Source organism: Xiphias gladius, chromosome 19 (assembly GCF_016859285.1).
Source record: "Xiphias gladius isolate SHS-SW01 ecotype Sanya breed wild chromosome 19, ASM1685928v1, whole genome shotgun sequence".
NCBI classification, from domain to species: Eukaryota; Metazoa; Chordata; class Actinopteri; order Istiophoriformes; family Xiphiidae; genus Xiphias; species Xiphias gladius.
In genome coordinates, this window is record NC_053418.1 from 1,940,704 (window position 1) to 1,956,305 (window position 15,602).

Genomic DNA, 15,602 nt, shown 5'->3' on the forward strand with positions numbered 1-15,602 from the left:
CTGAACTATCCCAGAACCTGCAGCGATCTGCAGGAAGAGACTGAAGATTCATCAGTCAGTGTTAGAGTTAGGAAGTATTGACTTAGTAGGAGCCCCAAACCTTTACACTTGCCACAATTACTGTTTAATGTTAATTTTTATTTATTAAATTCATGAAATAAAAAGTAACAGAGCATTAACATTTGAAGCAAGTTTCATTTTTAACTACAGGAGTTGTAATTACATCGTTTCCCTTCCAAAATTCAACAAAATATGGAATTTACCCAGGGGTCCCCAACCTTCTGCACGCCACTGTAAATGGAAAACAGAACTGGACCCAAGACTGACCCTTGCGGGACTCTCAAAAGGGGCTGTGGTGTTTCAGTGTCCGCAGGAGAATCCGTCGTCACCTGAAAGGAAGGCTACAATAAAAGCAGGACAAGGGCACAAAATCCTGCACAGACCAGCCAGGAGGAATCGTTTTGACACTTGTTGATTCTGTGCTATGGCTCTAAAACCAGACTGGAATTTAAAAAAAAAATTAAAAAAAAAAAAAGAAAGAAAATAAAGAAATGCTGGTCTGAACCATAAAGTACAGCAGTTCAGCACAAGCCGGTTTCACAAGACCTCTGTTTTGTTAGAATATAAATGTATCAATTCCTTATTTGTCTGATTTTGGTTTGTCTCGCTTTTCAGCACATTTAGATAATTTGTGTAGAGGTGGGCTGTCTCAAATGCAGCAGGGATTATGGTTAATCTATGACCACCTCCTCCAGTTATCGCACTGAAAGCATGTCCTGATATGATAAATCACGTTTCTTATCTTTGCTGGAGACGTATGGACTTATTTTGGACCATTAGCGGTGTTTTCTCTTTTCTCAGCCAGAGCAGCTGCTCAATCTCTCTGAACCTGCCTTCGAGCCCTGCTGGATAATCCCCAAAATTGAAGCTCCGACACCATCTCACACCAGACACCATTCGACGGAGTTCACCCCCGTTCATCATCTGTGAGAAACAAGTAAACACACGGCATGATGGGAAAGATGATGACACAAAGCAGACCCACCAAGCAATGAGAAGAGGTTTAAAGGAATAGTTCAACGTTTTAAGAAACAGATTTAATATCTTTTCTTGCCGAGAGTAGAATAAGAAGATTGGTATCAGTGTCTTGGCTCAGGATTAAAGGAAAAAGTTTAACATTTGGGGAAACATGCTCATTGGCTTTCTTGCCGAGATTAGACGAGAAGATTGATACCACGTTCGTGCCTGTACAATAAGTATCGAGCTGCAGCCAGCAGCTGTTAGCTTAGCTTCGCGTAAATACTGCAAACGGGGGGGAACAGCTAGCCTGGCTCTGTTGGTAGGTATCAAAACCCACCTACCGGCATCTTTAAAGCTCACTAGATAACTTCTTTTTTCCTTTGTTCAATCTGTACAACAGCCAATGTGTGACAACAGCAATTTTGCTGCCATGTGACCTTGTGGAGGTTTGAAATAAAGTTGTTTTTTTTTTTTTTTCTGGGAGATGCTATCTGCACCCGGGGCGGAGTAGCCAGTGTGGCTATTTACACCCGGGTCTTCGGCCCCCCTCGACCACTTCAATGAGTCACATGGGAGAAGTTCTGGCAGAAAGGCTTTCCAACACATGGAGAATGTTATGAAAGAGCCTACTTTAACCCAAACCATGATCTTTTCCTGAACCTAACAAAGTAGTTTTGTTGCCTAAACCTCACCAAACTGCAACTGAAAACTGAATGTAATTTTAAAAAAAAGATTGAAGATAGTAAGTCAACTAAGTTTAAAAATAAGTCAATATCAACTGGTCTTGGTTTCACAGAGGAGGTGAACCCGAGTCTCCTGGATGAAAGTCCTGTGCTTGACCCATTCCTCCCCCACAACCTCTTCCCTCCATGGAGTGCGTCGCTCGTTAAACTACCTCACCTGACGTGCTGAAGCCTTTCTGATAGAGAGCGCCGTTTAATTCGCGCCGTCCTGTACGCCAGTTTTTAGCGAACCCACACCTCGTGGAGGCACTTGGGGAGCCACTGGGCTCTCCGTACAGGTGTAAACAGCCACATAGCTGGCGCGGGACAACTTTTCACCCGGGTGTAAATAGACAGCCTGTGTTATTATGTGTTTTTTAATTGCCCCGTACATTCTGTCCCATACCGTAACAAAACTCTTCAGGTTTCCATACGATATGACGAATGCGAGCACATTCCTGGCAGGAGAAATCCTTTGTCTGAGCTAGTCAGTGATATTTATGCCCTATAAAAGGCACAAAGCTGCTTAAAGAGGGTGAAACTGAGAATAAGTGCTTCATAGATATTTCTACTGAGCAGCCAAATGACTCGACAGATCATCTTAGAAAATGCAGGGATTTATTGACTCGGTGAGGTTCTTCCTCATCCTTTCATCCAGCCTCTGACCGAAACGCAAGCTGACAAAACCCGAATAACTGTTTGTTTTCCGACCAAGTGAGTAAGTTACTGTAGCTTTTTGCTTTTACAAGGCAGGTGTAACACTGTTAGTAGCTCAGGCAGCGGGGGAGCCCCCGCTCTGTTATGTGGAAGCACTCCTCTCACAGCTCTCCGTTGGTGCAGGCCTTCATGGACACCGTCCTGGCGGGTTCGAAGCCGCTGTACCGTCCGTCTGGGCTCGGGTACTCCTCCCTGACTCTCCAAACGCAGCAGCTGGGGATGGCGGGGTGGGTGTCGTTAGGTGGGACTCCGAATCTCCAGCTGATGTACTGCCTGTAGGCGCAGTGGCGCAGCGCGGTGGTCTGGCCTCGATCAGCAGGTGGAGACAGAGGGTCCCGGTAGAGAAGGACAGCCTCCAGCAGGGGGTGATGTAACACCAGCTGCTCAAACAGAGGAGACGAGGTGACGCAGGCGCCGTCGCTCCGCCTGCAGCACAGCTCCTCCTGCGGGAGAGAGGAGGGATTGCAGCAGTCGCACTTACACCAGGCTGGACGATGCGGTTTGGGCTTCGGGTCGGCTTTGCGGTCGAGGGGAGGCTCAGCGCCACGATCCACACCGACGCCCGGCTGCAGCAGACAGAGAACGGCTCTCAGGTGACCTGTGTCCTCCTGTTGGGACGAGAATATATCACTGAAATCATCAAGACTGGAGCTGTGATTTAAACTCTTTACGCAAGGGACGGATCTAGGGATCTACTCACTCATGTCTAATGGTTTCTACCAACGCATATAGTTGTGTTTTCATTTGTCTGGGTGTCAAGATACAATAACTGTCTCTGCCTCAACCGCACTACAATGGAGGTGAATGAAATCTTCTAACACAACCTGCAAGGGTTGGATGATATTAGAGGGAAATCTGATTGTAAAGCACAGTGCAAAAGATTTAGAAACTTCAGATGTTTAGATTCTGATCCATCCCACAACAGCATCAGGGAGGCGTCTGGCTGTGTTTGGGCTCGTTGTCCTGCTGCAGGATGAACCTGGGTCAGATCAGAGACATAGAGAACTGTCTTCAGAGCCAAGGAGAACAAAGAGTCCTGCAACAGATGGTCTGGCCCCCACAGAGACCTGATCTCAACATCATGGGAGTCAGTCTGTGATCACACGAAGAGACAGAAGACAGTGAGACAGACTGAATCCACAGTGGCAGGTTCTCCAAGATCCTGGAACGACCCGCCTGCCGAGAACCTGGAAAACTGTGTGCAAGTGTACCGAGGAGAACTGGAGCTGGTTTAAAGGCAAACGGGGGTCACAGCAAATACTGATCTGATTTAGATTTGTTCTCTTTACCGGAAATTGTGTGAAGTTAATTGATAAATAAAAACTATCCATGGCTTTAGTTTTGAGCATTAGCATCATCTCTTTACTTTCAGTGGTCAGTTTTAAAAAATGCAAAAGCCGACACTTTTCTGAAGTTCGCAGTTTTTCTTTAAAACTCTCAGGTTTCTAAGGCCACATTCAGACTGAACCTCACACTACACCAGGTGTCGCTTCATCACTCTAGCTCCCCCATTCTTTCAAATACTGAGAAAGGACGACAAGGCAACGCCCCAGAGAACACCGCTGACCTTTCTAAACAAAGCGATTCTTTGCTATGAATAGTTTGGATCTCCAGAATACCCCAAGCTTATGCAGTCTTTGCAAAAGCTTGACAAAAGCTACGGAGCCCGTTTTATCATTTTAATGTGTTTTATTGTTTTATTATTTAGTCTTTTATTTCTTCTACCCTCTCTGTTTTTACTCCTTTTCTTTAGCAATTTGTTGACCTGTACCTGCAGCAAATCATGCTACAAAGCACTAGATTATAATGTTCATAATAATAATGATGATGAAATGAATGATAATGAAATCAATAATCCAAACTTTGTTGCTCTGTGGTCATTACTACCATTAATGCGAGTGTTTTCATAGGTTTTCTAGGTTGTCAGCGACAGAAATGCACTTTTTTGTGTTTTTGTGTTTGCAACCCGGGTGATGAAACATCCCAGCAGCACCTTTTTCCCTTTAAATGTGATGCCTAGAAAAGTTTAGTGCTAAATCTACAAAGCTACAATCCCTCTCCGTATCTGGTTTCCGATAAAGTTACCAGAAATTCATCGCTCATTACGCTTCAACCCAGAAAGTTTCAGCTTATTTGAAGCAGACGGATTTTCGGTCCTAATTTCATTGTATTTCACTTGGGGCCATTGGGCCAAAGGGCCCGTTTGTCAAAACGATTTCTCTGCATCTAGCTATGTGGATCCACTCTGCAGCGGGTTTACCTTACGCGGCTGAACAGACATTGGTTTGACGTCTTGTAGACTTTTCTTCTGCGATCGCTTCACCAGTCGAACGTTGTTCTCATCAACGTAGGACACGCAGAGGATACACTGCAACACACAGTCACTTCATGCCGTCAGATATCAGAATAATCATAAACTAGCTGATTACAGTCATTTAGAAACTGTTTGTTTTAAAAAGTTTCACAATGGGTCTGCAGCTGCAGTTCATACACATGGTCGGTCAAATCAAACCTTTCATCACCTTCTGTTTGTCCTGGACGGGCTCCACTTTCCTCTCGGAGTAGTTTTGTCCGACCTCTGCAGAGTAACACCTGGTTCCAATCAGCCAGTCGAGCAACAGGGTCGTCTGGAGCAAAAGACACACACACACACACACACACACACTGTAACGTGGTCCGTCATGTGTCCGCAGCAGCCCACACTTCATCCACAGGCCACTCCACAAATCGTTAACAGTCAGAGCCCCCGTGTCCTGTAATGGCCACTAGATGCTGTCTCCAAAGAAACACTACATGTGCTGAAGTGAACCGATAAGACTTCAACTTTCCCTGCAAGTAAAGATCTCAATTTTCTCTAATGTTTGTCACGTTGGTTTTCTCGAAAATACTTTTTTCGGTTTCAGTAATACAATAATCGAGGCTCTGAGCTTTGAGCGATTTCAGATTTTAAGATCTGGATTTTCCGGCTGCAGTGAGGGAGACAGACAGCTGCAGCTCCGGACTGCGAGACATCTCCGTCGGAAACCAAGCAGTCCCGTCACAGATGCATCATCCACGTTTGGCTCGTGTGGCTTCCTCTTACATCGTGATTGATCACGTAACGTATGGAAACAATACGCACCACAAACCACAGTGGAAAGATATTTTTGCCTATAGGACTTCTAAGACATCGACGTTAGTGGGGATGGGGGGGCTTTTTTTTTTTGTTGCACCCATGGTTCGTAATTTCCTGAGATAATATTTAAACTTTTTAAGCCAAACCTCATTTATACTGCAGCTTTACTCTCTCTGACTGAGTTTATTTTTCTCTTTCTGGTCACTCCGGACTTTGACACTGACGGCCGCTGTGTCCAGTACTGGATGGAGGAGAAGTGCATGAATGGACACTTGTTTGACAGCAGCTAACACTGTGTGGTCTCTCACCAGAGCGTAGTACGACAGCGTTGATCCGATGTAGATGATGAGCTGAATGAAGCTGAACCTTCCCGCCTGGAAAAGACGTCAGACTGTCAGACTCGCTTGTTTTTAATTTTCACTTTTCTCCTCCAGAGGCACAATTCAGACACACAGAGGTCCGAAGTTACTCGGGCCGACGAAAGCTGTTAATAATTTTATTTTGTTAATCAGAAATGGCATCTTGGACATAAAAAAAAAAACAAACAAAAAAAAAAAGCAGGTCTAGACATTTTACACTACATAATGTTACAAAGCCATTGTTGGTCAAAACAAAAGATGCTGGGCTCAAAGTGTTACCATTACACAAGTCACTGACATTTTACTAATATTTTCTGACATTTTTTAAAAATATTTCTCAGAAATTTTACTAATATTTTTTGGGCACTACTAGAACACTCAGAAAATTTTCTAATAAGGATAGAGGACAGGGTGGAAAAAAAAAAAAAAAAAAAACGCGACAAAACCTTAAACTGAATTCAGGTGGATTTACCTTGTCAGTGCATTACACGCAGAAAAATTACAATGAAATAATCAGAGTTTTGTCATTTTTAAAAAAAATCTTTGTATGCACACACTCCTCTAACTTTCTAGTATCACGGGACCAGTGTGTACTTCTCTTTTCCATGATTTGCATTTGTAAAATACTAACGCTGATCCTGCATTACGACTACAGACGAACATTTATCTGAATTATACAGTTTTATTAAAGCGGCACTGGTCAATATTGTATCCTGACATGTTGACGCAGCAGGACACAAGCTAGTGTCCAGTCTCACACTGAGCGCAATGGCTGTATTGCGTTCAGTGTGTGTTGCATTCATTCGCGCTGCGTATGAAATGTGCTCCAACGCGTAGTGGTCAGAGGTGCAACAGACTGGCCTACGTTGAGTTACTCTTTAACCTCTTCCTGTCCCACTGACAGGAAGATCAGTGTAATGCTGTGAAGTTCAAACTTTGCTCAAACCAACAGAACTTTACATTTTACGTTCTACTGGAGATCGCACAGAGTCCAAAGACACCAAATCTGCCAGGCTAAATTTCGGGGACAATGTGTATAAAATAATGCAAAGCACATCTAGAATACTTCCATAAAATGGAACAGTGCAACCATCAAAAGCATGGAGTCTATGGGGTTGAATATTTCACTCACTGAAAAGCTGGAACAAGCTGATAAAGATTATGTACTGTATGTGATACCGTCAAACAATGTGGACTAGGAAAGGAGTTAAGCTACTTAAAGGGGGGAATTAAAAGAACCTGGATGTTAAGGGGTTAAGGGAAAGAAAAAACTGGGGGAAAAGAACCTAATGAAGAAATGAAGTGGAAACTGTGCAAGTAACGGAGGGAATCCCTAATAAAATATATAAATATATAATATATAACAGAAATCAAAGCTCTGGAACTAAGAGAGAAAAAAAAGGAAAAAGAACTGACCCACCTGTCCGAACACCATGACGTCAAACCTGATCCCGAATACTTTGTACAGCGTTCGCTCCTCCACTCCGTTCACTGTGTTGTACTTTGCATACCTGGTCACAGGACAGTAGGTGTGAGGAATCGCGGAAACACTGCCGCACACAGCTCGATGTGACAGAAGAACCGTAAAGATGAATGCAGATTGATTTACCCCAAATCTGACACGTGTACTGAAACTGACTTTTTTGGTTACTTGGGGGCAGCAGAAACAAGTTGTGGGCGCAACACTGAGCATCACTCAACATCACCACTTTTTTTAAGTTAAATCGTTGAACTCACATCCAGCAGTTACAAAGCAACATGACCGTTCATTTGGAGTCATGTTTGTGTCCACCTGATGAATATCAGTGCAACACTCCCTTTCTTTTAGCTCTGGTTTTGGTCTCTACCAGGTCCTGGTAAGAAATCTGTGGACTCTTCAGCTGCTAAATGCTCCGCTACGTCCACCAGCTGGTCTCTGACTGAGTCTGTCTGCTGTCTGCTGCTGAGCAGGTAGCGGACAGTGGCTTTTTACAGCCGTTTCTCTGAAAACAGCTGCCCGCTGCGGCCGAAGAGCTGCTATGTATTAGTGTAAACTTTATGTTCGACTCCTTCAACAGAGGCTGGTCACACAGCAATTTTTACTGGTTATTGGTAAGGAAAGGAAAGGAAAGGCAAATTTATTTGTAACACCTTTCAACAAAGAGGCAATTCAGAGTGCTTATGTAAGACAAGATATAAAAGAGACACAAATCAATATAAAAATAGGGTTTAAGTAGTTTAGTGTCAGACTTGGCCTGTACTGAAACATCAGCCATTACCACAGCTACTGAACAGACTAGAAAACCTGCTGTGTTTTTTGTTTTCTCTGAGGTGCTTTGGTTTCTTCTGATGGTAATAAATTTCCGTTAAATTTTGGGAGGCACTAAAGCCTCACTTGTTTTTTTCGTGTAAACTCTTGGACATTACAACAGAAACATTTCAAGATGCTGACTGTGCTATTACCAGCACAAGCTGTCCAAATATGTCCGCTTCTCACGAGGGTCGTGAAAATCCCAGATATTAAAATAAGATGTGAAAATACGTTGTAATCATTTCTGTAAACAATGTGTCAGGGTAAATGTGACAAAAATGTTGAAAAATTCCATTAGGTTCACGAAAAGTTTAGACATTTGATTGTATAATAGATCAAAAAAATGCGAGCAATTAGTGTGTGAACATTTTGAACTCGACCTTTGACCCCAGGGATCCTTGCTGACCTGAAGTTGAGGCCGGGGTACAGCGTCTTGTTGCTCTCCTTCTCGTCCAGCCGTCTGAAGGAGTATCTGGGCAGGCAGCGCTGCATGAGCCGGTCCAGGTTGCAGTCCCACTTGATCAGGATGCCGATGACGCCACCCTGTGGTCAACGGTGGAAATGTTTACATGTTTAACAGACCAGCGTCATCCAGAGACCCATGGTTCCACATTAAATGTTTGGCTCTGGGTTCTTTGCCAGTGGTGGATCGGAACCAAGTAGATTTATAAGGTATTCCACTGGACGACAGTTTTGAGGCACTTGTTCCTATGCCACCTTATATTTCTACTCCACTACATTTCAGAGGGAAATATTGTAGTTTTTAAATGTGCTACACTTTCATGAAAACAGTTTCTTGCTTTTAAAATATAACACGTTGTTCAGAGCACAAAATCTCCTTTTTATCATCAGCTCATTAATTATCTTAAGAAAAATGAGGAATTCTTCTTGGGAACATAAACACCTCGAAGATTTGTTAGGCACAAGTTTATTCTTAATGTTTGCTGTTACAGGGACAAAGCTGACTTTCCGCTCTCATCCACACAAGCTGAAGAAAGTTTGTTGTGGGAACTGTTCCTTTTTTTTTGGTTGTCAGGTCAGTTTCATTTCCACATTACTGGATCTCTTGCTAAAGATCAGAACCCAAAAAAGAGAAAGTGGGTGGAAAAAAAAAAAAAAACACTTGTCTGGTCTCACAAAGATGCCGCACCCTGGGATTTCAACAACAGAGTCACTCAGTAAAACCTTACCACAACTGACTGGAAAGGGGACCTGGGCCTGCATTTAGCAACACTCCACGGATGACACTACGGAGGGGTCATGAGTACCAACCTCAGAGTAGAAAGCTGTTGGAGTTCGAGCAAAAAGACACATTTACCAAGCGACTTCCTCCTGCTCACAGGCCAAGAGGAGCAGCTCTCCACTGATCACGTGGATGATCAGAGAAGCGATACCTGATCGGAAATATGGACGTACTGTACCTTCTTAAAAAAAATAAAAAATAAAAAAAATCCTTACAGTTTATTCAGTGGGTTGTTATTCCGTCAAAACGTGTATAATTATCATTTTTTATAAAGTTAATTTTCTTAGTGTGAAATCTTTAAATCTCTGGGAATAATTAACAACAATCTACTATATTTATAATGTTTACAAATATAAATAGGGATGAAATAATAGGAAATTGTCTGATCATGTAATAGGGATAATTTAGTTCCAAATTAACAAGTGCAGACAATGAACACTTGGTGACAGTGACTGTAAATAAAACCAGTGCCACATTTATTCTTCTTGTTCGTTCGCAGCCTGATAGATGCCAAAAAAAATCGGTGCTGGAACATCAAACGCTGAAATGGAAAAACAACAGACTGAAACTACTCTGTTCTTAATATGATCAGACAGAAAGCGCCGGCCTGCTCGGCTGTTTCTGTATCGCAGTCGTCCAGGATCTGCTCTTAACCGACTGAGGAGACCTCTGCAGCTCTCTCACATTTAAGAGGCTTCTCAGGTCAAAAGAAGTTTGATTCATTGTTTTTATTCTCAAGTTTGTGAGTAAAACTCAAGGATTTTTTTCTATGGCAGTTTGAGACATACAGGCCCAGAACTACAAAAAGAAGACGCGAGTTGTAAGAAAAATGATCAAGCTTTCACAGCAGAAACACTGGAACACGTCGTCCCACCTCTACGGCCATTTCAGAGAACCTTTCCCCGGCCTCTCGAACCACGTCTCCCAATCTGAAGATCGGACACAGCGAGTCGTTTCCTCTCTGACAGCTCCTCAGGTAGGCGTCGTTCATCTCCGGGAGGATGTTCCTCCTGTAAAACAAACCCAGAAAGTCAGGGTTTCTCTCCCAGCCAAGAGGAGCGATGGGGTCTGCCCTGCCTGAAAGAGCTGCAGCTTTAGACTCCCATGGTGAAGCTTTGATAGGAATCTAATTCTGCAGGGAAGCGCTACCGTGCATTCAAAACATTTAGCTTAGGATCACTATAATAAAAACACAATGGAAATGTTAAGAATTAAATACAACAGAAAGAAAAAAACAAGAGAAATTCATGCAACTGACGTTCTTTTCCTCGCTGACAGAACGACTGGTGTGATTTATCTAACTTGTTTATTTAAGAAAAAAAAAAAGAACTGCAATATGAATTGCAAAACAAGATGAAACAGCTTCTTCCATTCCATCAATGTTAAATAAAATAAAGCATTTGTATGAACACTGATGTTGGTGCGTCCTTGAGAACAGCGCCAAGGAAAAGTCTAAAAAAAAAAAAAAAAAACGTTCCCCGTTTGCAACTCTGATAAAGAAAATAAAGGGGAAAAAAACAGGCAGGCCAAAGTTAGGAAACTGTCTGAAACACCAGCCTCAACACCACCAACCAGGGCTGCAACTAACGATCACTGTCATTATCAGTTCATCCGTCAATTATTTTTTCACTTAATCGATTACTTTATGAAATGGTTAAAATAAAAAAAATTAAAAACTAAAAAAGAAAAAGTCTAAAAGAAATTCAATTTACCGAAAAAAACAAAACAAATTGTCACATATGAGCAGCTGGAACCAGGAAAAGTTTGGCATTTTTACTTACAAAATGAATTAAAAAAACAAAAGAGTCGCCGATTAGTTTTCTGTCGATCGACTAATCGATCGATCCACTAATCATCGCAGCTCTACCTTCGGTCATAAAGTAGTCTCACCGGATGAAGTTGAAGGCAGGGAACCTGATGTTGTTTTTGATGAGGACTGTGAAGTTCTCGGCCGCCGCCAGCAGAGCAGGCCTGCATCACAGAACATTCAAAGCGTCAGGAAAGTAACCGGAGAGCGTCACCATCTTGACAGAGGGACAGTAGCAGCAGAGTGAGGCCAAACGGATCAATACACACCAGAAATCCCAACTGTCGGAATGGCTGAGCAATGAAAAGTGGCGTTTGGCCCGGGGGGGCGTCGCGGAGGAGCGGTTTCCTCGTTACCTAAATCCAAAGGGTTCTTCCTCTGCTGGACTGTCAGGTGTAACCATGCGCGCATGTAGCACGTTAGCACACTGACGCCTTCACCTTGTAAGTCACGGGATGTTAACGGGTTCAAGTGCCTACATTTAGGATGACATCGCGGTCTAAAGCGTCGGACAAGCGTTTATTCTGAGCTGCTGGCGACGGGATCAGCAAAATCACCGGGCTTCATCTGCTCGGCGTGAACATTTGCACTAAACTTCACGGTAATCCATCGAGTAGATGTTAGAATACTTCACTCTGCACCGCAGTGTTGAACTGACGGACCAACACTGCGCCGAAAAGCGAAAACACGTTAGAGCACGGGTCCACCTTCCGCCTGCTAATCAAAACGGGCAGTGCGTTATTCAGATGTCTGCGTGGCGAAGCCCTGATCTGACAGCTGTATATAATACGAGTTACCTCGGAGGGGCGGTCTTGGTTTCTATCGGACACCAGGCAGAAACCTCACAGGTTTTCTTCAACAAGGTGAACCTCACACATGAGCCCGTCTGAATCCCTGCGGAAGACAAACACACAGAGTCACAGATATGATATTATATATATATATATATATAAAAAGATCAGCTAAATGCATCTAGAATCCATGTAACCGAGTCATCCAGTATTTGCCTTAAGGACAGAAGCTGGTGCTTCCTGGTGCTACACCAGGTCTAATACGAGACGTTACTGTACCATGGCTCTGCTTGTCCCAGGCTCCTCTCTCACAGTCCTTATCGGTCTGACACAGTCTGCCCTTAAGGGGAACCTGGAATATAAACATTGCTGCAGAATAAGAAAGGTTTGCTAACCTTTATCTAGGCCACCGTACCAATAGTAGCGCTTTTCTAGATCAGCTGTTGACGACTAGGTGGTCTTTGTTAACATTACACTGCTTTAACTGCTGAAAATAAGATGAACAGCAATAGTAATAATAGCAATAATAATATTGATAATAATGATGATGAAAAAGCACCTCTGGGCATTTTCCCTGCTTCTGATTCTTTGTCACAATGACATTGGTCACCACAAAGAAGGAGTTTTTTTCCTAAAAAACAAAAAAAGAAAACAAACATCTTTAAATTCTCTTCTTTGACAAACACAAAGAACCTTCACATCCCAGCACCCACAGGACCCATCTCCCACCTGCGAGGGTCCGCTGTAGTCCACCACATCCCAGACCACGTCCCCGACCCCGGGCAGGTGCGCCTGAGCTACACCCTTCACCTTGGCGGTGACCGAGCTCACCACCAGGTCAAACTCCTGGTAGCTTCTGTTCCACAGCATCATGATGCTGCAGAATAAGAAAACGAAAAAACAAACGCTATGTGTTTTTGCTGCAAATTCTTCCGATTTCAGACATTATGGTCAGTTTGCTGCTGGTTCGGGGGGCGGGGGACATAATGTCCTCCGGGAAGTCGGAGACAATAACCCTGAAGACTTCCTCCCAGCTTTTAACGACGCACTTGTGTTACTAAATGAAGGCCTGGAGTTTTAAAGGGCTGGGCATTGACCAGGCAGGGACTAATGAAAGACGCCATTAAGCGGCATTATGGGAAATTTAGGATCCTTTTTCTGCCGCAGTCAATGACTTTTTTTCCTCCATCATCAGTTAATCTGCAACGAGTCTTCGAGTGTATTCTTTAGTCCGACCAATAGTTCCAAACTAGTTTAGACGGATATAAAAGCAGCAAATCCTCAACATGGGAGAAGCGACAATAACAGATGTTTTGGGAATTTTTGCCTTAAAAAAACAAAAAGTCTTAAATGATTCATCGTTAATGAATCAGTAAAAATGAATTTTGGTGCCATTTCTGTCTCATCTTTGCACCGTCTTTGTCTTGCTGTTGCACAGTTGTGCGCTTGTCTTGTTTTGTCTTTGCACTACTGGCCCCCCGGAGAAACACAATCTCGCCCCTGCTGTGTCCTGTGCACACGGACGGGTACCGTGGCAACTGCAACTACCTTCAAGAGCCATCTGAAGACTCACCTTTTTAATCCTGGTCTTTACTGAAACCTTCCATACCTTTGTCCTCATTCTTTTAATCTTAAATTGACTTCTATTCACGTAATTCTCCCTGTTTTATCCATTTTTAATGTGGTGTTTGCCAACTTTTCATTAATTTCTTTAAATACTTCTTAAAAGATGTACACACACACACACACACACACACACACACTTTGAGCTGCACCGTTAGGTTCCATACGAATAAAGTATTTGTTCCACAGACTGAGCGAAACCCTCACAGTATCTCATGGGTACAGAACTGGTCATCTACTGAAGAGGAATCCCAGACATGATTTCAAAAGTAAGAGTAAAGGAAATCAGGCTCCTTATCGTTGGTTCCTACACGTGTCTCATTTCTTAAAATACTGTGCCTGGATGTTAGTGGCAGGTCAACGCAAGGGGCGGTTCAGGTCCATCCCAACACTAAGGCCCCGGCCAGGGTTGGATGGCTGCTTTCTCCTGCCGAAGGACCGGACTGAGCGTCGGCGGGACGTGTCACGGTGAATAATTCGGAGGTGGCAGCGGAGCGTTGCAGCCGCTCGCCCCGAGCGCGAGTCCACTCACCAGATGAACAGCAGGACGGTCCCGTTCAGGCCCCACTTCAGGGAGCCGAGCCGGACGCTCTGGATCCGGACCAGCTTGTTGGTGTCGTACTGACACAGAGCGAGCAAGCCGCGGCACGGCATGGTGGCGGGCCGGGGGGTTTCTTCTCCCTGCGGAGGAGGAATCTCTGACTCATTTCTTGACTCTTCTTCCTGTGTGCGCGGTCACATGTCCGGAGTCCAGCAGCTGCCGCTCCCGCTTGCAGCATCGTCTCAGCGGCTGCGGCACGAACGCACACATGCAGCGACGTGCAACGAGCAGCCATGTAGTGGAGTAAAAAGTACAGTCTGATGTCTTATAGCGTAGGACACAAATCGATTACAATGAGCCCCAACTTCAGCAGCTGCAACATCGAAATGATTCTTGCACGTGAATGCATCGACAATTATCCAATAATACATATAGACTCCGGAACGGGCCGCTCTGCACGATGAGTACTTCTATTTGTGGTACCTTAAAGTACATTTGGATGCTACCACTTTCAGTATAATAGTGAAGGCGGGACTTTCACTTGTCACACAGCTCGTCTGCACTGAGGTTTTTGCAGCTTCTCCTCTACTTTGCGGGGTTTTAAACCGTTGGTCAGATAAAATCGATCATCATCAGTTTGGGCTTTAGGAAATTGTAGTGAGTGTTTTTATTTATTGTTTTTTTTTTTTATATAGACCGATGACTAAATGAAAAGAGCAGAAAAGGGATGGATGGGTGGATTAAATAACCAATTAAATAACAACACTGATTTAAGGTCATGCATCTGGAAGGGTAGTACCCTAAAATCAGGTACAATAAAAATGTATAACTCACATAACTGCCAACAGCAAGCGACAAAACCTATCTGTGACCGTTTCAAAGACTTCCAGGGGCCTTTTGTACATTTAAAGGGCTTTCTAAGACCTGCAGGTACCATGTGCTCTAGATGGCAGTGTTGTCTGAGCCTTGGTCACAAGAAGGACCTGAACCTTGCGGGACTAAAATCAGTTAAGAGACTCACCCTGAGAAGGATTTCCTCAGCTCAGCTGCACAGATAAACAAACTGAGAAAATAAAATTCATCCCATATTGTGGAAATTTCAAACCTAAATTGTACGATGTGGTTTGGGAATAAAACCAATACTATGCTCATTCCATGTTTTCGTTTTTCTTCTGCTTTTCTTCCAGATAAAGAGCTTCTTGTTCGCAGCGGGACAAGCGGACTGCTGTGAGCCCCCGTGAAAACAATGACAGCCACTCAGCCTCTGCAGCAGTTATGTGTGCAGAGCTGGAATGCAACTGGTAACTGATTACTCATTACATACTTTACCTCGGCACAGTTTTGATCCACTTGTACTTTACTTGATTATTCCAG

The 15,602-nt window shown here is 43.7% G+C and overlaps 1 protein-coding gene across 3 annotated transcripts; it reads right to left on the reverse strand.

Annotated features, from left to right (window-relative positions):
- Positions 1–514: 514 nt before the first annotated feature.
- Positions 515–14,433, reverse strand: p2rx7 (purinergic receptor P2X, ligand-gated ion channel, 7). 3 transcript variants are annotated; one of them, XM_040156018.1, is made up of 14 exons: positions 14,220–14,433; positions 12,794–12,941; positions 12,624–12,695; positions 12,344–12,416; positions 12,071–12,167; positions 11,357–11,437; positions 10,341–10,476; positions 8,630–8,766; positions 7,354–7,444; positions 5,883–5,948; positions 4,982–5,086; positions 4,720–4,827; positions 2,565–3,067; positions 515–984 (listed from the first exon to the last, which is right to left on the reverse strand). In XM_040156018.1, exons 1-14 carry the CDS (start codon positions 14,339–14,341, stop codon positions 981–983), a joined length of 1,743 nt encoding a protein of 580 aa, XP_040011952.1. In that variant the 5' UTR covers positions 14,342–14,433; the 3' UTR covers positions 515–980. The 3 variants fall into 3 exon arrangements, with proteins under 3 accessions (XP_040011952.1, XP_040011954.1, XP_040011953.1); XM_040156020.1 differs by having other exon boundaries at positions 2,941–3,067; positions 14,220–14,425; XM_040156019.1 differs by lacking the exon at positions 515–984 and having other exon boundaries at positions 2,657–2,839; positions 2,941–3,067; positions 14,220–14,426.
- Positions 14,434–15,602: the final 1,169 nt, after the last annotated feature.